At 45.0% G+C, this 20,628-nt stretch overlaps 1 protein-coding gene across 1 annotated transcript in view; it reads right to left on the bottom strand.

The window, feature by feature from the left end:
• The window catches only part of epha6 (eph receptor A6), a 450,797-nt gene that overhangs the window by 81,716 nt on the left and 348,453 nt on the right, over positions 1-20,628 (bottom strand). Inside the window, exon 6 of the mRNA XM_078409157.1 lies at positions 4,687-4,811. Within this exon, the coding sequence (XP_078265283.1) occupies positions 4,687-4,811 (125 nt within the window). The remainder of the gene's footprint in view (positions 1-4,686; positions 4,812-20,628) is intronic.

Raw genomic sequence — 20,628 nt, 5'->3', positions numbered from 1 at the left:
AACATGGCCTGCACACCTCCATCAAACTCTACCTCTCTCAACTTATTGATGTGCCATCTAGTGTTGGATAGTTCCATCCCTGGGAAAAAGGTTCTGACTATCTACCTGAAACTAATGCATCTATATAAACACTTTTGCATTTGCTTGAGTAATTCCTATTTGGCCACGTTTTCTGTTCACTAAGGTCAAGGAAGTCAGCACTGGGGAAAGGACCAAACTATTTTCTATTATTAGTCACCATCACTTCCATTTACAGTATAGAGTCGATGTAAAGGCCTTGTGGTAATGCTCAGCGCTTAGGGAAACATGGAGACAACAATATGGCAAATTTGCAATATACATTTTTTTATTTTCTCTATCTAGTTTACAGAGGAAACCCAATGTGCATGTGGGTAGTCTTGAATGAACAATTTTGGGCACACTTAGAAGGAGTTAAAAAAAAATAGAACCGATGCACTTAACAGGGGTAAAAAGCAGCAATGTGCGCTTTTAGTGTCAGGAAAGAAAAGATCCCCATTAAAGCTCAAATAGGCCCTTCGGCCCACCAAATCCTCGCTGACCAGAGCACCCATAGAGTAGCACTATCCTAAACACTAGGGACAATTTACAATTTTATCGAAGCCAAAGAACCTACAAATCTGTGCTGCCTTTGGAGTGTGGGAGGAAACCGGAGCACCCTGAGAAAACACATGGGTCACAACGAGAATGTACAAACTCCATACAGTCAGCACCCAAGGTCGGGATCGAACCCGGGTCTCCGGCGCTGTGAGACAGCAACTCTACCGCTGCACCACTGTGCCATCCATGCCAACAATTGTCAAACTTCATTAGCTTCTGCAAAGATAGTATTATTGCTCTCATGAATATGAATGCCTATACTCATGAGTGCCAGAATTATGCTTGCTGAAAGAACAAACTTTTTTGGGGGTTAATTTAATGAAACAAGATTGACGGGGTGGGGGCGGCACAGTGGCACAGCAATAGAGTTGCTGCCTTACAGCATCAGAGCCCCAGGTATGACCCTGAATATGCGGACTTTGCACATTCTACCTGTGGATGCGTGGGTTTTCTCTGGGTTCTCCAGTTTCCCCCTACATTCCAAATAGAGTGCAGGTTTGGAGGTTAATTGGCCTCAGTGAATTGCCCCTAGTGTGTAGGATAGAGCTAGTGTACGGGTGTTTGTTTGTCGGCCTGGACTCGGTGGGCCAAAGGGTCTGTTTCCATGCTGCGTCTCCATCCACATTAAACTAAACTAAACCTTTTCTCCAGGGATGCTGCCTGACCCGCTGAGTTACTTCAGCACGCTGTGTCTACCTTAAACTAAGAGCTTCTATCACAAGGGTGTATTAGAAAATAAGTGTTAAATCATTTTTACATTGGCCATATTTTGTAAGAATGATGGAAATAAGTTTTACTGTCCAGTGCTGTTGCTCCGTGGCAATCCAACCTTTTCCCATTATAAAATAGACAGTTGGGAGTAAGTGAGAAGACTGTGGGCCACGTTTAGTTTAGTCTAGAGATACAGCGCGGAAAGAGATCCTTTGGCCCACCAAGTCCGTGCCGACCAATGACCCCCCCACACACCAGCACTATCCTGCACACTGCAGACAATTTACAATGTTACCAAAGCCAATTAACCTACAAATCTGCACATCTTTGGAGTGTGGGAGGAAGCCGGAGAAACCAAGAGAAAACCCACACGGTCCTGGGGAGAATGTACAAACTCCGTACGGACAGAACTTATAGTCAGGATCAAACCTGGGTCACTACCGCTGTGCCACCGTGCCGCTCCAAATGTCTTGGGTATGATTGGTGAGCTCAGACCACACTGCCGTCTAGACCTCTCTTTCCTGTAACTTCTGTCATTTATTAGGTGGGAATAATATTGCAACCTGCGTGGAGCTGCTGGACTCAGAATTTCCTCCCATGTGCGCTGAGATATATGAAAAGTCACATGTCTACAAAATGGGACTGCAGACAGACACAAAATGCTGGAGTAACTCAGCGGGTCAGGCAGCATCTCTGGAGAAAAGTAGTAGGTGACGTTTTGGGTCAGGACCACTTCTTCGGACTGAAAGTAGAGGTGGGGGGGGGGGGGGGGGGGGGAATAAACTGGAGGCGAGATAAGGCCAGAACAAATCAGGGCCGGCAACAGATGACCTCAGGAAGGGTGGAGCCCGTAATGGCCCATTGTTGGCTGGGGAAGATGTGATAACAAGAGGGATGCAAGGATGTGAACAGTGGAAGAGATAGGACTGTTGGACAATTTTCATCTGTTTATGCTTACGTGATATGATGTGCAGCTGGTACATTTCCCTTCTTTGTCTTTGGTGTTGTTATGTCAGCAAATGGGACAGAGTGACAAGGAGCTGATTTTCTTTTTTTTTAAATGCTGCTCGTTTCATTTCGGTGAGGTTTGATGCTTAAATCACTGATATAGCTATTTCCATGGCATCTATCTGTTTTTTTTGTGGCTTCTACATGTTTCAAGCTGCCAGTATCTGCTGAAGAGAGGACTTTCTGTGCATGTCAATTGTTTTACATCTAATCTCGAGAAGCAATCCCCAAATTAATTCTCTACAATTTGGATTCGAATCATTAGATTTTCATTTCTGGTTTGACATTAGCGGGAGAACGAAAGAGCTCTGAGCAGCGACAGGAATGAAGCATAACAACAAACCTGATAATGAACTCTGTTTCCATTGGAAGGTTCTGTGATAGAATGGTGAAAAGTGGCGTTGTTGTCTGTTAGATTAATTTATTACCAGCGATGTTATTTTGTGCTAAGTTAGAAGGTATGAAATTTCCATGGCTGCCACTGCTCATTTCGGTGCTAAGTGATTGAAAATGGACTTTTCCCCGAATGAAATATAATAAGCATAATTTCTATGTTATTGCTACAAATTCAACTGGGCACTTCCCAACATGAATTGTGCTTTTCAACCTGACACACATCAAATGACATCAGTCAGCATGAAAAATCTCCTCTGGATCTCTGCTGGCTGATTTAGGCCAGGTTGTCAAGGAAGGGCCAGTGACTGACTGCTCCTATACCAGCGAGGTTTAATCATACTACTCTGGGTCCTATTACTTACCTGCACTCATTCATATCGACCCATTTCATCCGCAAATCTTAATGCTGTCTCCCAAGTGAATCCGGTCTCAAACTATGAACCACAGCCAGACCATCCACCCCGATCAACTAATTTCCCAGATCACTCCCAGATCAAGTCCCCTGATCAAATCTGGCTCCCACTCGCTGGTCTCTCCCTTCCTCAATTCCCCCATCAACTCCCCACTCGTCAATCAACTTCAGCCCTGATTCCCGATCAACTTCAACCCCATTCCCAGATCATTCCGAGTCCTGAATGCCCATAGGACAGCAGAGTGGCGCAGCTGGTAGAGCTGCTGCCTCACGGCGCCTTAGACTCTAGTTCGATCCTGACCTCGGGTGCTGTGCTGTCTGTGTGTGGATTTTGCACGTTCTCCTTGCGACCGTGTGGGTTTCGCCCTGGTGTTCCAGGCTTCCTCCCACTTTCCAGAGACCTGTGGTTTTGTAGGTTAATTCCCCCCAGTGTGTAGAGAGTGGATGCAAAAGTGGAATAACATTGAACGAATGTGAACGGATGATCGATGCTTGGCGTGGACATGGTGGGCTGAAGGGCCTGTTTCTAAACTAAACTAAACTAAATCTGAGCACCCTCTCTTTTAATCTAACATTTAAAAAATATGATTCCCTACATCAATTAGGAAGTATTTTATTTTCACATTCAGATCTTTTTGTAGCTTTTTATGTTTTGGCTAAGTGTGATGCATGAACCTGTATCGTGTCTGCTGGATACATCTCAAACCTTTTTATCTGCATACTTTGACATCCTAATTGTTAATCTTGTAAAGTGGATGCCTTCACACATCTGTGTCATGCAGTGCACCAAATGAGCTGCCTCCAACTTAAATCAAATTTGAGTCTAATTTAAATTTAACAAAAAAACCACTAGACACAAAGAAATGGGTATCAGTGTTGTAATCGGAATTCTCTTTCATGAATGTAAACTATTGAGTTTAGAATATTTGTGCATATCGTCAGGTTCCTACAATTGGGTGACCGCATTACTGCGATGTCAATGAGCACTCTGGTGTATTGACATCTAAGTCCGATCCATATTTGAATTGAGATTTAATACTGAATTCATTATTAGTAATAAACAATATTTGTAAAATTAATCACATCATGTCTGTATGGAGTTTGTACATTCTCCCTGTTACAGCGTGGGTTTTCCCCGGGTGCTCCGGTTTCCTCCCACACTCCAAAGACGTGCAGGTTTGTAGGTTAATTGGCTTCGGTAAAAGAATGTAAATAGTCCCTAGTGTGTAGGATAGTGCTATTGTACGGAGATTGCTAGCCGGTGCGGACTTGGTGGGTGGAAGGACCCTTTTCACTCTGTATCTCTAAACTAAACTAAAAGAAACATCGATTGAAAATCAACAGATCTTTGTTTCATAGAAATTAACACGTAGAATGTGAACTGCAAAGGTGATATTTTAATTCATTTAAAATCAGCGCTTGAAATGATTACACTGTTCACTGTTTATCAAACGTCTCACTGTGAGATTGTCACTCTTAAGCTGTGAAACACCTCAGGACAATGAGTTATTTGCAGTGATATTTTCAAGACTTTTCCTTACTTTTTCATAGTACTTTATCTCGTAGTCCAGAATGACTCCGTTTGGATGCTCAGGTTCCTGCCATGACAGACCAATACTGTTCTGGGATGCCCAGTCTTTCCTCAGAAAGCCAACCAGAGAGGGAGCTGAAAGGACAAAAGGTTCTGTGAAAATATTCATCGGGAAAACCAACTCAAGTGAATCTCTGGCTTCTGGATCAGTTCAGTGGCAGTCCTCACAGTGTTACAATGCAACATGCTATTGTGGTTATTTCAATTTCGCAGGTGGATGCCCACAGTGCCTTGCTACCAGTGTTGATGGACTCCATCACCTGCTGTGGTTTATCAACAACCCCAGCCCTGCATCTTCCTCAATGCGTTGGTCTGGTGGCTATTTGACAATTGGGTCAGGAACAGTACCACAAATCTAGTGGAGCTCAGTTTTCTAAGCTTATACTTCACAGAGAGCATAGGTAAGGTTGCTTCTTTTTGTTAACGTGACTGTGAGAAAGATAATACCAGATTTATTTTCACAGTGCACCAAATGCACCTGAGCTCCCGAATAAAACCAAGGTGAACATTTGTGCAAACAAATTTATTTGTATAAAACAATCTTTCGGATGACTATAGATTGCCGGGAAGGTCAGCATTTTATTGACTGTTCCCATGCCACCATAAGCTGATGCAATTTGGTTGTTTCTGATCAATATTTATCTAATCGTCCGTCTTTACCAGAAAATGTGGACACCTGCTATTGACATGCCAGCGAGTAAAACCTATAGTCACCAAGCGAATTAAATTTGAGTGGTGGTCAAAAAACCATCATTCACAACTGTGTTTCTGAATGGCCAGCTAACTCTCAAGCATTAGTTACCAGGTAACATTAATATAGAGACACAAGATTAATATATTTCACTTATTACATGATTACACGCACTATTGAATGGAGATATTCAAGGCTGTTCTAGTGAAAAGTAGAAGTTCAAAGGGATTAATCAAAACAATTGATTTGTCTCATCACTATATAGAGGTGAGCTATTCCTATTATGAATGATAGATAACAGCATAATGTGGGGTTATTATAGAATATAGAATAAGAGAAAAATACTTCATGGTCACAGGAAGGGCGAGCACTTAAGTGCATCTCCAAACCAATCATTAATCTTCAGTTTAAAGGTTTATGTACTTTCCACACTAATCTGCTTTTAGTTCACGCTTCCTTCTGTTTTAGAAGTAACAAAAAGTGCCATAAAGAACTTTAGAGGATGCACTGACATCTATCTATATACTAAAACTCTTGTTTGTTTGTTCCTGAACTACAGCCAAAACTGTACACGATAGCGCGACAATTTAGGCCCACCTTACTCACCGTCGTCCCATTGGTGCAAATGGAAGAAGTTTCATTGAAATCGGTGTTATATATTTAAAGTTATTCATATGTTAAAGTTTAAATCTATCTCCTAGGGAGGGAGGGGGGGTGGAGGGAGGGGTGGGAGGGAGGATAAGGGGGGTTGAGGGGGATGTAGTGGGGGGGAGGGGGGGAAGGGGGGAAGGGGAGGGGAGGGGAGGGGGGAGGGAGTGGGGAGGAGGGTGGAGGGAGGGGGCGAGGGGGGGGAGGGGGAGGGGGGATGGGCAGATGGGAGGGGGAGGTGGGGGAATAGGGGTGGGGGGAGGGGAGGGGGGAGTGGGGGAGGGGAAGGTGCTACACTGATGCAGGAGAAGCTTTGGGTCCAAGGCTCGCTCTGGCTGCAGCGCTGGTGGCAAGGGCCTTTCCCGTTCTCTGCTCCCCCTCGCCCGCCTACAGTCCCAGGAGACACACACCGCCCGGCCACGGGCTTTGTCAGTTGGAGCGGGTTGCCGTGCCCGCAGGATCGTCAGCTGGGGGAGGTTTGCCCCAGGCGAGGCCCGCAGGAGAGATTTGGACTCAACGGGTCATTCCCCGCAGCTCGCTGACGAACAGCGCTGACCGCACGGGCCATGGGTAAGGAAGTGGCTTTCGCCGCCCACGGGTCCACGGATTAGTGGGCTTGCTTTGCCCATGGCCCGCCCGCCACCGGCTCCCGCACACGGACCCGGGGGACGCTGCCCGCCCGCAAACGGGCGCAGGGACCGGTAGGATTGATGGGCCCGAGCCCCGGGGATGGCCGACGGATTCCCAATGGGTCCGAGCCTCCTCAGTTGGGGCCCGTTGATGTTGAGAGAGGGTGGGGTGGGCGAGTGGGGGGTGGGGTTGGGAGGGGGGCAATGGAGGGGGATGGGTCAGTGGAAGGGGAGGGGGGCCGTGGAGAGGGAGGGGGGGGGCGTGCAGGGGAGGGGTGAGTTGGGGGGGAATGGGAGAGGGTAGTGAGGGTGGGGGAGAGTGGGGGGAGAGGGGGTGGGGCAGGTGGGATTGGAGGGGGAGGAGGGCAGTGGAGGGGGATGGTGGGAGTGGAGCGGGTGTGCGTGGGGGGAGTGGGGGTGAGGGGGAGAGGAGGGGGTAGTGGAGCGAGTGGGGGTGAGGAGGAGAGGAGGGAGTTGAGGGGGTGTGGAGTGGGGAGTGGGGAAGGGAGGGAGCGCGTGGGCGCATGGGGGGTGAGGGGAGTGGGGGAGGGGAGTGGGGAGTGAGGGTGGTACTGGGGGGGAGGGGAGGGGGGAGTGGGGGTGGGAGGGGAGGGGGGATTGGGGGAGGGGAGTGGGGAGTGGGGGTGGGAGTGGGGGGGAGGGGGAGAGGGGGGAGTGGGGGAGGGGAGGGTGCTACACCAATGCAGGAGAGGCTTTGGGTGCACGGCTCACTCTGGCTGCGCCGCTGGCCGCATGGGGCCGAGGTGAGTGGCACCCTCTCCCCTTCCCTGCCCCCCCTCACCCGCCCACGGCTCCGGGAGACACTCCCTGCCCGGCAACGGGCTTCGTCAGCTGGAGATGGTTGTCGGGCCCGCAGCATCGTCAGTTGGGGGAGGCTTGCCCCAGGAGAGGCCCGCAGGAGAGATTTGGACACAACTTGGTCTAGTATTAAATAAAAGTCAACAGCTGGTTAAAATGTATTTGATCATTTGCTTTCAGAACACAGGTCAAAGCTTTTTTTAACCATAAACTTCAGTCATCTTTAATCAAAGCAATAGCCCATGACATTATACTTGGCTAAATGGTAAAGTTTAATGTTTGACCCTGCGACTTTCTTGTGAATGACATTTTCCCAATACACACTATAGTGGTCAGCCACAACATTTAACATTGCACATGGATATGAAATGTTTGGAGGGATATGAACCAAATATGGGCAAGTGGGACTAGCTTAGATCGGGCATCGTGGAAGTTCGGCTGAAGGGCCTGTTTCCATGCCTGGTGAAAAGGGCAAACCCACAGCAGATTTTAGCAATGCAGAGCAGTGGAGTATCCATTACTCTCGGAGCCACGAGGAAAAGCAGCATAATAAGTGGCACATTTTTAAACGTTTACAGAGAGAGCATCAAAGGATAGCAAGTCGGGTTGGGACACTTCTTCAGACTAATTGTAGAAGGGGAGAGAAAACTGGAAGAGTGGTGGGGGCGGCAAATCCTTCCTATAATGGAGCGACCAGAACTGCACACAATACTCCAGATGCAGCCTAACCAAAGTCCTATAGAGTTGCAATATGACTTCCTGACTTCTATACTCAATGCCTCGACTTATGAAGGCAGCATACCATACGTGGGAGCCTCGATCGCCCCGATGCGGGGGCTTCGATCGCCCCGACTGTGGATGTTTCGATTGCCCCGACCGTAGGAGAAAAGGAAAGAAAGTATACGTTATTTGCTTTCCATCACTATGGGGAATGCAAGGTCGCTGAAAAACAAGATGGACGTGATGCCTGCACTGGTGAGGACTCGGAGGGAGTGCCGTGAGTGCAGTAATCTCAGTGTTTGTGGGGACATCCCGGAGTATAGTGTGAGTGTGGACAGCTTTCTGACTGTTCGGGCGGACAGGGACTGCAGAGAGAGTGACAGTGGTATAACACTGGTCACATCACGGTGAAGGAGCGTGTGTATGGCCCGGACATTGAACTGATGGCTGTGGGTCTCCGCTTATGCTGTGACCTGGGGATTCTAACATGTCGCTGTGGTGGCTGTTTACGTCTACGTTTAATCTTTATGTAGTTACTAGACCAAGTGGACCCGTTGGGCCCAAACCTCTCCTGCATTGGTGCAGCACCTTCTCCCCCCCCCTCCCCTCCATCCCCCCCCTCCCCCTCTCCCTCTCCCACCCTCCCTTCCACTGTACCTCAGTACACGTGACCATAAAGGACCATTGAACCATTGGGCTTCTTAACCACGCTATGTATTGTATTGCCTTTTTCATAGAGCTATGAACTTGGACTCCAAGATCCCCCTGTAAATCATTGTTGTTAAGGATCCTGCCACTATTTCCCCTTACATTCAACCTCTCAAGGTAGAACATCTCACACTTTTGCTCGAATTAAACGCCATCTGTCGTGTCTTCACCCATTTCTGTAACGGGTCTAAATCCTGCTGTATCCTTTGACAACCTTCCTCACCTGCAACTTCACCAATTCTGGTGTTGTCTGCAAACCTACTAACCAACACATCTTCTCTTTATGTTCACATTGTTATATATGTCTAGCACAGATCCCTGTTGAATTCCACCTGTCATATACCTCCGGCCAGAATAACACCCTTCCACCACTACCCTCTGTCTTCTATGGGTAAGCCAGTTGTGATCACCTCACCTTCATCACCTCCTCAAAAACCTTTAACCAGTTTGTTAGATATGACCTGCAGTGCCTTGGTAGTGGTAAAACAGAGAGTTAGTAGATCATAACAAGGGGATGGCCTTGAGTGAGACCAAGTGTCGACTCGGCAATCGTTTTGCAGAACACTTACGGCCGGTTGGGTCTCCTGGTTACCACCCATTTTAAATAGTCTTCCCAATCCCATACTGACTTTACAGTCCTGGGCCTCCTACATTGCCAGAGTGAGGCCTCACGCAAACTGGAGGAACAGCACCTCATATTCCACTTGGGTAGCTTGCAACCCAATGGCACGAGCATTGAATTCTCCAATTTTAAGTAACTACATAACTGTCGCCCTCATATAACCCACCCCCTTCTTTCTGCCCCCCCCTCTTCTTTCTGCCCCCCCCCCTCTGCTGTTCCCCACCTGGACTCGCACCTATTTCTCCCCTCCCCCCTCCCATCTACATTCTTTCCTCTAGCTTCACAATTCACAACCCACACCTTTTGTCTCACACCTTTTGTTTTTTTTCACTTCTGGCCTTTGTCCAACCATCTGCTTAACAAATAATGCTCCTCACCTGTGTCAGGCTATTACCTGCCGCACTTTATCCAGCCCCTCCTCTCTTCCAGCTTTCTTGTCCCCCTCCCCCACAATCAATCTGAAGTGGAGTCCCAACCCAAAATATCACCTATCCATATTCTCCTGAAATGCTGCCCGACCCACTAAATTACTCCAGCACTGTGTCTTATTTTGTAAACCAGAATCTCCAGTTATTTGTTTCTCGATGATATTTGGTTACGTGGAAAGATCAGAGAAGCTGGAGTTGTTCTACTTGGAACATTTTGAGAGCTAATTTTACAGATAATAGTCTGATGAATTTACAGAAGATTTGAGAGATGATATTCCAGTATGAAATATTCCAATATGGAATATCATGAATGGTCTTAATAGCATAACTAACAAGAAACTTTCTCCAATGGCAGCAGAATTAATAGTGGACTGGTGCTACGAGGATGCAGATTTAAACTGAATGGCAAAAAGCAACAGAGGTGATAAGAGGGAGCACTATTTGTATGAATAGTGGTTTGAAGGGGGGGTGAAGGGAAGTCAATAGGAATTCAGAAGGACGCAAAATAAGTACTTAAAGGGAAAAATAAGGCAATAACCAAACAGCAAAGGTGTGGAATTAATTAATTAGATAGCTAAAGTACCCAGAATAAGCACAAAGGTCCATTTTGCTTCATTCAGAACTAAATTGTTCTATGATTCTATTAAAGGCAACAGCATCGTAGAATGATTTAGCATTGACCCACCGGATCATAGATAACATTGCTAGGGAGCATGGTAGAGTTGCTGCCTTACAGTGCTTGCAGGACCGGAGATCCGGGTTCGATCCCGACTATGGGTGTTATCTATACGGAATTTGTACGTTTTCCCTGTGACCGCATGGTTTTTTTTTCCGAGATCTTCGGTTTCCTCCCACACTTCAAGGACATACAGGTTTGTAGGTTAATTGGCTTGGTAGAAATGTAAATTGTCCCTAGTGTGTGTAGGATAGTGTTAATGTGCGGGGATCGTTGGTCGGTACGGACTCGGTGGGCCGAAGGGCCTGTTTCCGCACTGTATCTCTAAACGAAACTGAAACTAAACACTGCAAGCAATGACTTAAACGCAACAGTCAAAGGCCTTGATATGCATTGTGTATGTCAGCATCTGTTGGTAAATTCTACTTTGCAAACATTTTTCAACAGTATGTGAGACTGAGTGTGCCTGCATGTCCCGAAAAGCAATTGAACATAATGGCCAGAAAATTGCAGGTAGCGGGTACATTACCTAGAGAGCACTGTTATGTACTTACTAATCCTTAACTTGAAGTGTTTTGGGCTTACCTTTCCCTGTCAGCTACGTCTGACAAAGATCGGCTTGGGATTTAAACTTCCTGTGATGTGCTGAGACAAGTCTGATAATGCCTCTCAGCCAAGCTCCTCTGACAACACATGGCTGTGTCAGGGTTTTGCGGTCTTTCATTCTCCCCAGCAGCTGATTTAGACAGAGCTGGGAAACTGTGTCTTCAGAATAGTGTTTAGACAGAAGGGATGGTGGGCTTCTATTACAGTATTTTACCCTTCTTTATCCCAACCAGCATTTTTAAATATTGCGGCTCTTCCAAAATATTTGCATCCAGAATGAAGAGACACAGGTATGCAGTTGGTTCTTATAGAATAAGACAGAAGATAGGCACAAAATGCTGGAGTAACTCAGTGGGTCGGGCAGCATCTCTGGAGTATCAATTTCAAGCAAACTCCTGCCTTTCCCCCCCCCCCCCCCATTTTTCCCTCCCTGCCCCACCCTAGTCGTCCTACTAATTCCACTGTTCGCATCCTTTTATCTCTGTCGTTACGCCCTTCTAAGTACGGACTTCTACGCCCGCACCTCCAGACTCAGGAACAGCTTCATCTCCAGGGCCATAGCTGCTATGAACCGGTCCTGCTGAGCCGGATGGTCACATCGCACAGTGAACCGGCACAGACCTACTTGAACTTTATACTGTTTTAAAACTGTTTCTAATTTTGTTTCACTGGGTTGTATAAATTTATACTAATTAGCTCATTAATTTATTGCATCGTAAGGAAGGCACATTCCCAATCTCATTGTACCCCTGTACAATGACAATAAAGATATATTGTATTGTATTGTATTGTATTGTATTGTGGCACATCTTCCCCAGCCAACAATGGACCATTATGGACTCCACCCTTCCTGAAGTCATCTGTTGCCAGCCCTGTTTTGTTCTGGCCTTCTCTATCTTTCAGTCTGAAACATCATCTATTCCTTTTCTCCAGGGATGCTGCCTGACCCGCTGAGTTACTCCAGCATTTTGTGTCTATCTTCGGTATAAACCAGCATCTGTAATTCCTTCCTGCATGTAAAACAGTACAGCACAGGAACGGGCACTGCACCCCAGTGTTTATGCCAAACATGAAGGTGAGCAAAACTGATCTCATCAGCCTATACATGATCCATGTCCCTCTATTCCCTGCACTTCCATGCGCCTATCTAAAAGCCTCTGAAATGCCACTACTGTATCTGCTTCCACCACCACCCCTGGCAATGTGTTCCAAGTCCCCACTACTGTCTGTGTTTAAAACCTGCCCCAGCCACCTCTATTAAACTTTTCCCCTCTTATAGCTATGTCCTCCAGTGTTGGATATTTCCAACCTTGGAAAAAGGTTCTGTCCGTCTACCCTATCAATGCCTTTCAAAATTTTATATATCATATCATATCATATCATATATATACAGCCGGAAACAGGCCTTTTCGGCCCACCAAGTCCGTGCCGCCCAGCGGTCCCCGTACATTAACACTATCCTACACCCACTAGGGACAATTTTTACATTTACCCAGCCAATTAACCTACATACCTGTACGTCTTTGGAGTGTGGGAGGAAACCGAAGATCTCGGAGGAAACCCACACAGGTCACGGGGAGAACGTACAAACTCCTTACAGTGCAGCACCCGTAGTCAGGATCGAACCTGAGTCTCCGGCGCTGCATTCGCTGTAAAGCAGCAACTCTACCGCTGCGCTACCGTGCCGCCCAATCTCCCCTCAACCTCTGGTGTTCTAGAGAAGTAATTAATTATTTAATTTACCAATCAATAACTTAACCGTGGTGCTTGCTAAATAACACAGTTTTAATACTGGATTAATTCAATAGTAAAACAGACTAAAGTGAATGAATCGTCTATTCCTGTTTCTGTTCAAACATTGGGGCAGGCTTAGAACTTCTTAGTTTAATTTTGTTTTAGTTTACAGATACACCACCGAAACAGGCCCTTCAGGCCACCGAGTCCACAATAAAAAGCTCTCTATCAGAACTGCAACTGTTCTGTTAAACCACACAGCTTTTTCTGTGCCAGTCCAAACCATACAACATACAAGAATGATCCCAGGAACGAGTGGGTTAACATAAGATGAGTGTTTGATGGCACTGGGTCTGTACTCGCTGGAGTTTAGAAGAATGAGGGGGGACCTCATTGAAACTTGCCAAATAGTGAAAGGCCTGGATAGAGTAAATATGAGAAGATGTTTCCACTAGTGGGAGAGTCTAGGACCAGAGGACATAGCCTCGGAATAAAGGACGTACCTTTAGAAAGGAGATGAGGAAGTATTTTTTTAGTCAGAGGGTGGTGAATCTGTGGAATTCATTGCCACAGAAGGCTGTGGAGCCCAATGGATATTTTTAAGGTGGACATTGATTAGTAAGGATGTCAGGGGTTATGTGGGAGAAGGCATGAGAATGGGGTTGAATGATAGATCAATCATGATTGAATGGCAGAATGGACTTGATGGGCCGAATGGCCTAATTCTGCTCCTACAACTTATGAACACTGCAGTTGCGATGAGCTGGATGTTTACACATGTCTGCTTTTAAAAACGAGTGAAGGATATCCTTCAACTGAAAATCTTTGTAAATCAAAAAACTGCAGTAGTAGGAATCTGAACTAAATACAGAAATTACTGGCAACATTCTGAGAGAAACGCAGTTAAACATTTCAGGTTGAAGGCTCAGCATTGGAAAGGATAATCTGTTCCGTTCTGATGAAGGGTCTCTCAAGTGAAAGGTTAACTCTATTTCTCTTCCCATAGATGCTGTCTGACCTTCTGAGCATATGTTGTTTTTATGTACAAATGCATTTGTCACTGTGGCAGTTCAATGTACATAAAATTATAAACTCATTGGATCAAGATGAGCTCATTGAATCCAAATAAATATTGGAACAAAGTTCATCTGTGCCTCACCGAAGTACAATAAATGTTTGTGGGCCACATCACCTTTCAGCTTGTGAATAAAGTTAAATATGCAGTGAAAATGACACGTCTGGAACCTGAAGAAGGGTCTCGCCCCGAAACGTCACCCATTCCTTCTCTCCAGAGATGCTGCCTGTCCCGCTGAGTTACTCCAGCTTTTTGTGTCTATCTTCCGTTTAAACCAGCATCTGCAGTTCCTTCCTACACAAGTCTGGAACTGATACTTTCACATAAAAATGCATCTCACATAGTTTTCAAAATCTGCAAAGAAAGGCGACTGCTGCACGTTCTCAGAAACCTATAAAACCTTGGCTCTCTAGGTTGAAGTTGCTTTATTTCTTATTTGTGCAAGTATTTCTTAATACCAGCAGGTAACCATAATTAATAACACATTAAACATAGTCAGGATTTATCTGCTGTTGAAGAATAAAGCTGCAGACGCCTAATTTGATGCTATAAATTTAAAAATAAATGAATTCATTACAAGGCCTTAACAGAAAGCATGATGAAGAGTCAGCACTACCTCGGCTTTTATTTGGATGACGCTCACACCAAATCATGTGTTTCTTCTGTTGCCAACTGATAACATTAACACAACGTATTGAAAATCGTGCATTGTTATTCTAAATCTCTCTAACACTGGCATAAGTGAAAGAATAAGTCAATCATTTCAAGGCAGAGCCAGTGGCCCCCTTGTTTACTTCCATTCAATAGCATTAAGTACGTAAGGTACCTTGTATTTAGCTGAGAGGTAGAAACATACAATTAGAATTGTTTAAAATATTCACTTTAGAATGTATTTATTCTTTTCTTCAAGATCTGAAGCACTTTGTTTGAGAGAATAAGGCCTTCCCTTGACTGGGTGTAAAGGACTAAAAGTACTGGGTATTAGGTTCCAATTAGAAGCTATCCAAATATTTGAAACAGTAATGGTATATGTGGGAAAGGTATCTCTGTCATATACTGAAAGCATAGATTTTGATGCACACAAAGCAACAGTTAAAACCACAGAGCGAGATTTGAGAATTGATGACATGACAGTGCATTCAATGAATTGGCTCATAGTTGGTGCACATATATCTTTTTATATTTATTTGACCACAACTGCAATTGTTACATTGAAAATGGAAAACAAGATTCAGAATCTCTGCACACTGGCATTGATGAAATAATAAGTCAATCATTGCAGGTCCTATCGCAACGTTTAAGAAACATTTGGACAGGTACATGGATTGGATAGATTTGGAGGGATATGGGCCAAATGCAGGCAGGTGGAACTAGTGCAGATGGGACATGTTGGTAGGTGTGGACAACTGGGCCGAAGGGCCTGTTTCCACGCTGTATGACTATGGCCCTATTTCAAATCAGAACCAGTGACTCCATTGTTTTCTTCTATTTGATGGCGTTAATTACATAGGGTACTTGAACTGAGTTGCATTTAGCTAAGTAGAAACGTTTATTGTCATGTACAAATGGAATTCCTTGTTTGCATGATGCTCAGAGTAAACAGTATAGATGATAATGAGAATGCAACAGAATGGTGTAAAGGAAACACAAGAGACTGCAGATGCAGTTATCTGGGACAAAAAACAAAGTACTAGAGGACCACAGCAGGTCAGGCAGCATCTGCAGAGAGAAAAGGGCCGCTGGACTGAAGGAGGGACTCAACCGGAAACATTGTCTGTCCTTTTCCCTCCAAATTCAGGGACAGTTTCTTCCCAGCTGTTATCAACTGAACAATCCTCTCACACGCTCGACTGCAGTCCTGACCTCCCATCTCCCTGATTGGAGACCTTCAAACTATCTTTAATCGGACTTAATTGGACTTTATCTTGCACTAAACATTACACCCCTTTATTCTGTATCTGTTTACTGTGGACATGATACATGACAATAATAAATTAAACTAAAATAGTGCAAAGATAGCACTGCATTGTGAAGTGATGCAAAAAGGAAAGTACAATCAGGGAATAACCGTGCGAAGTCGAGTTAAAAGTAAGAGTATGTGACAACAAATCTGGGAAGGAGTGTGATAGAGGTGATTGGTTCAGGAGTCTGATAGCAATGGGGCAGAAGCTGTTTTGAAGTCTAGACTTTGTGGTTTTCAAGCTCTTGTATCATCTCCCAGAAGGCAGAAGAGAGAAAAGGCATCACTGTTGATACTACCAGCCTCCCTGATGCAATATACCGTGAAGATGGACTGGATGGAAGGAAGTGACGAGCTTGTGATGGACTGGGCTGTGTTCACCACTCTGCAGGTTCAGGTGGGCAAGAGCAGAGCAGTTGCCATACCAGGCTGAGATACATCCCATCACAATACTTTATGTAGCGCATCTACAAATGCTTGAGAAAACCCTCATGGGCATGCAGTACTGGAGAACAAGAAGCAGGACAGAAGAAGAAGAAAGCTGCCAAGCTGAAACATCACCTGACCTCTCTTCCTTCCACAGTAGCTGCCTGGCTTGCTGAGCAGCTCCAACACTTTGTTTTTAGTTGACGATTTCAGCATCTGCAGTCTCTTGTGTCTCATGTCATAGGAGCCATTTGGTCCATTCAAGATTCAAGAGATTCAAGATATCTTTATTTGTCATCCAAAAAACAAGTTTTTTGGACGAAATTCAGTCACCCACAGTCCAACAATAAAAGCATTAAAATAGGCAAATTATACAATAAAAGCATTAAAATAGGCAAATTACACAACCCCAACCAACACACAAAAAAAAAGAAACATCCATCACAGTGAGTCTCCTCCAGTCCTCTCCTCACTGTGATGGAAGGCCACAATGTCATCGAATCTACTCCGCCATTTTAATCATAGCTGATCTATCTTTCCCTCTCAACCCCATTCCCCTGCCTTCTCTCCATAACAGTTGACACAATTACTAATCAAGAATGTCTCCTGCTAATGGAATGTTGGCCTTCATAAAAAGAGGAGTTGAGTATAGGAGCAAAGAGGTCCTTCTGCAGTTGTACAAGGCCCTAGTGAGACCGCACCTGGAGTACTGTGTGCAGTTTTGGTCTCCAAATTTGAGGAAGGATATTCTTGCTATTGAGGGCGTGCAGCGTAGGTTTACTAGGTTAATTCCCGGAATGGCGGGACTGTCATATGTTGAAAGACTGGAGCGACTAGGTTTGTATACACTGGAATTTAGAAGGATGAGAGGGGATCTTATCGAAACGTATAAGATTATTAAGGGGTTGGACACATTAGAGGCAGGAAACATGTTCCCAATGTTGGGGGAGTCCAGAACCAGGGGCCACAGTTTAAGAATAAGTGGTAGGCCATTTAGAACAGAGATGAGGAAAAGCTTTTTCAGTCAGAGAGTTGTGAATCTGTGGAATTCTCTGCCTCAGAGGGCAGTGGAGGCCAATTCTCTGAATACATTCAAGTGAGAGCTAGATAGAGCTCTTAAGGATAGCGGAGTCAGGGGGTATGGGGAGAAAGCAGGAACGGGGTACTGATTGAGAATGATCAGCCATGATCACATTGAATGGCGGTGCTGGCTCGAAGGGCAGAATGGCCTACTCCTGCACCTATTGTCTATTGTCTATTGTCTAAGCTTAAACATTAATTTCAGAAATACAAAACACAGGCTCTTCTACAAGTTTTTTTGAGATTGCACTGGAACTGTCGAGTGAAGAATGCAGTGCTGAATTCTAGTTGTAATTTGCTACACAGACCATCTGCTAACTGTTAATTGAGCTCAAGTGAAACCTTATTACATGCAGAAAGCTTTTTGTTATTTTGCTAAAGGAAGTCAATGAATAATTTTTCAAGATAATAATGTGCAGATGGTCTCAAATGACTTAATTTACAATGTGCTAGTTATTTAATTGTAAGGCAGTCAACTTTTCAATCTCTAATATTAAGCATTTGGAAACATCATTGAATAGACAGAAATTCTCAAAATTGCAGTTCAGCTGGTACGACGATTTAACTCGTGATTCCACAGAATATTTTGCACAATGTCATCTGGTTCCCATGTATCTAGGAATCTATTCTGCATTTTGCCTGCTCAGAATGCAGCTATGCAGATAGAAAGTAGAGTTCCTCTAGAGGTTTTGTTAATAAATAACATTATAAGCAACATGGATAAAGACAACCTACCACCCAAAGTTACGAACATTTAATTCACCATTGCTAAGCAATATCCCTCCACCCACCCTCTAACTCTTTCTCTGTGCCTGGCCCCTACCATGATGTATTAGGTGAATGACTAAGTCACATGTTTCCCTTTTATCCCACTTCTTTCCCCTCTCACTTGTCCCTTCTGCCCATTTCTCTCCCTCTGGCTTTACACCACTCCTCCCCTTCCCTCTTCTCTCCTTATTTGACACCTTTTTGTCTCCTTCCATCTCTAGCCTTTGTTGTTTACTCTGCCCCTGTGCCAATCAACCCCCTCCCCCAACTCACCGGTAGTCACATATCTTGTCCCACCACCATCTCTCGTTTCTAGTTTTCTCCTCCCTATTATAATCAGTCCGAAGAAGGGGCCGAACGCAAAACATAGTCTGTCCATTCTCACCACAGATTGTGCCTGACCCTCAGAGTACCTCCAGCATTTTGTGTTTTGCTTTGGATAAAAACGTGGCAGGTTCCCTGTTGAGTTTCGTTCAGTTTAGAGAGACAGCGTGGAAACAGGCCCTTCGGCCCACCGAGTCCATGCCGACCAACTATCACCCGTACTCTGATTCTATCCTTCACTCTAGGGACAATTTATGGAAGAAGGAAGACTGAAGGAAGAGGCCAATATGAATACTCTGGATTACCCATCTACATTTTATCATGGATGACAAGTTGCACAGGGTACTTTAAAAAAAGCATAATATTTTCTAAATCAAGCTGAAGAACTATCCCAAAATGAATTTCCATAATAGATTAAGGAAAAAGGCCAAATGCTTTAAAATTGTTGAAAGTAGGCAAATGTGACATAGAATCATAGTCTTACAGTGTGGAAACAGGCCATTGAACAGGCCGTTCAGCCCAACTTACCCACACCGGCCAACAAGGGCGGCACGGTAGCGCAGCGATAGAGTTGCTGCTTTACAGCGAATGCAGCGCCGGAGACTCAGGTTCGATCCTGACTACGGGTGCTGCACTGTAAGGAGTTTGTACGTTCTCGCCGTGACCTGCGTGGGTTTTCTCCGAGATCTTCGGTTTCCTCCCACACTCCAAAGACGTACAGGTATGTAGGTTAATTGGCTGGGTAAATGTTAAAAAAAAAAAATGTCCCTAGTGGGTGTAGGATAGTGTTAATGTACGGGGATCGCTGGGCGGCACGGACTTGGTGGGCCAAAAAGGCCTGTTTCCGGCTGTATATATATGATATGATATGAATGTCCCAACTACACTAGAATGATCTACAAGTTTAATCTACTTTAGAACTAAAAAGACCTAAAAATTACTTATCCGTGTTCTGCAAGGATGTTGCCCGACCCGCTGAGTTACCTGTAGCTTGGTTTAGAGATACGGCTCTTTGGCCCAACAAGTCCATTCAGAGAGCAGCCAAGGTCAGGATCAAACACGGATCTCTGGTGCTCTGAGGCAACGACTCTACCACTGAACCATGCTGCCACAACTTCTTCCAGCTATGCTGGAAACTGCAAAATTTTGTGTCCTCACCCATTCTGTTCCTTTTCATTTGGATCTGTATCAGGGAGCAACAGTGCACTGTGTTTGTAAATAACTAAAGAGATAGCTCTTTATATACCTTAGTGCATTGATGACACTGAGATACGCAGCACTGTAAGCAGTGGATGCAGTAGATTACAGAGATATTAATAGATTAAGGAAATAGGCCAAACGCTTTCAAATTGTTCAGAGTATGTAATTGTGGCAGAATCTGCTTTAGAACTAAAAAGAATGGAATAGAGTATTTCTTAAAGGTCAAAAAGTAAAGGCTAGAAATAATGGAAGTACAAAGAGTCTAAGAGTGCATTTCCATAGATAGTGGGGGAGACTAGATAGGGTAATGGGATGCTAGATTTTATGTCTGGAGAGCAAGAATTCTCTGCAATTTCTTGCTGTCGAGGATGGAGCTGTTCATGAACCATGCTGTGATGCATCCCGATAAAATGCCGCTGAAGACAAGGCAAAGAGTGCATTGATGGACGGGGGCTGAATTGTTGCTCTCACGTGCAGGCTGTTATCAGCTGCACACATGTGGCAATCACAGCAACTGCAGATCACACAGGGGCATTCATCAATCAGAAGGTCATCTACATCTACAGCCTGCAGCTACTCTCCAGCTACGGGAAGGCATCCCTGTAGGTCCCCGCAAGATTCCTGGACAGCTGCCACCTTGTTTCTGTCTTCATCTGCCGTCCATTCTCCCTAATCCCCCTCACATCGCCATGCAGACGTACCAGCTGGCTGCTTGGAAACAATTATTAAAACAAGACAATTATGAAACTCGTGAGGAACTCAACAAATGAGCCCCAGG

This window comes from Rhinoraja longicauda, chromosome 12 (assembly GCF_053455715.1).
Source record: "Rhinoraja longicauda isolate Sanriku21f chromosome 12, sRhiLon1.1, whole genome shotgun sequence".
In the NCBI taxonomy this organism is placed as follows: domain Eukaryota; kingdom Metazoa; phylum Chordata; class Chondrichthyes; order Rajiformes; family Arhynchobatidae; genus Rhinoraja; species Rhinoraja longicauda.
This window is presented reverse-complemented; position numbering and strand designations above follow the sequence as displayed.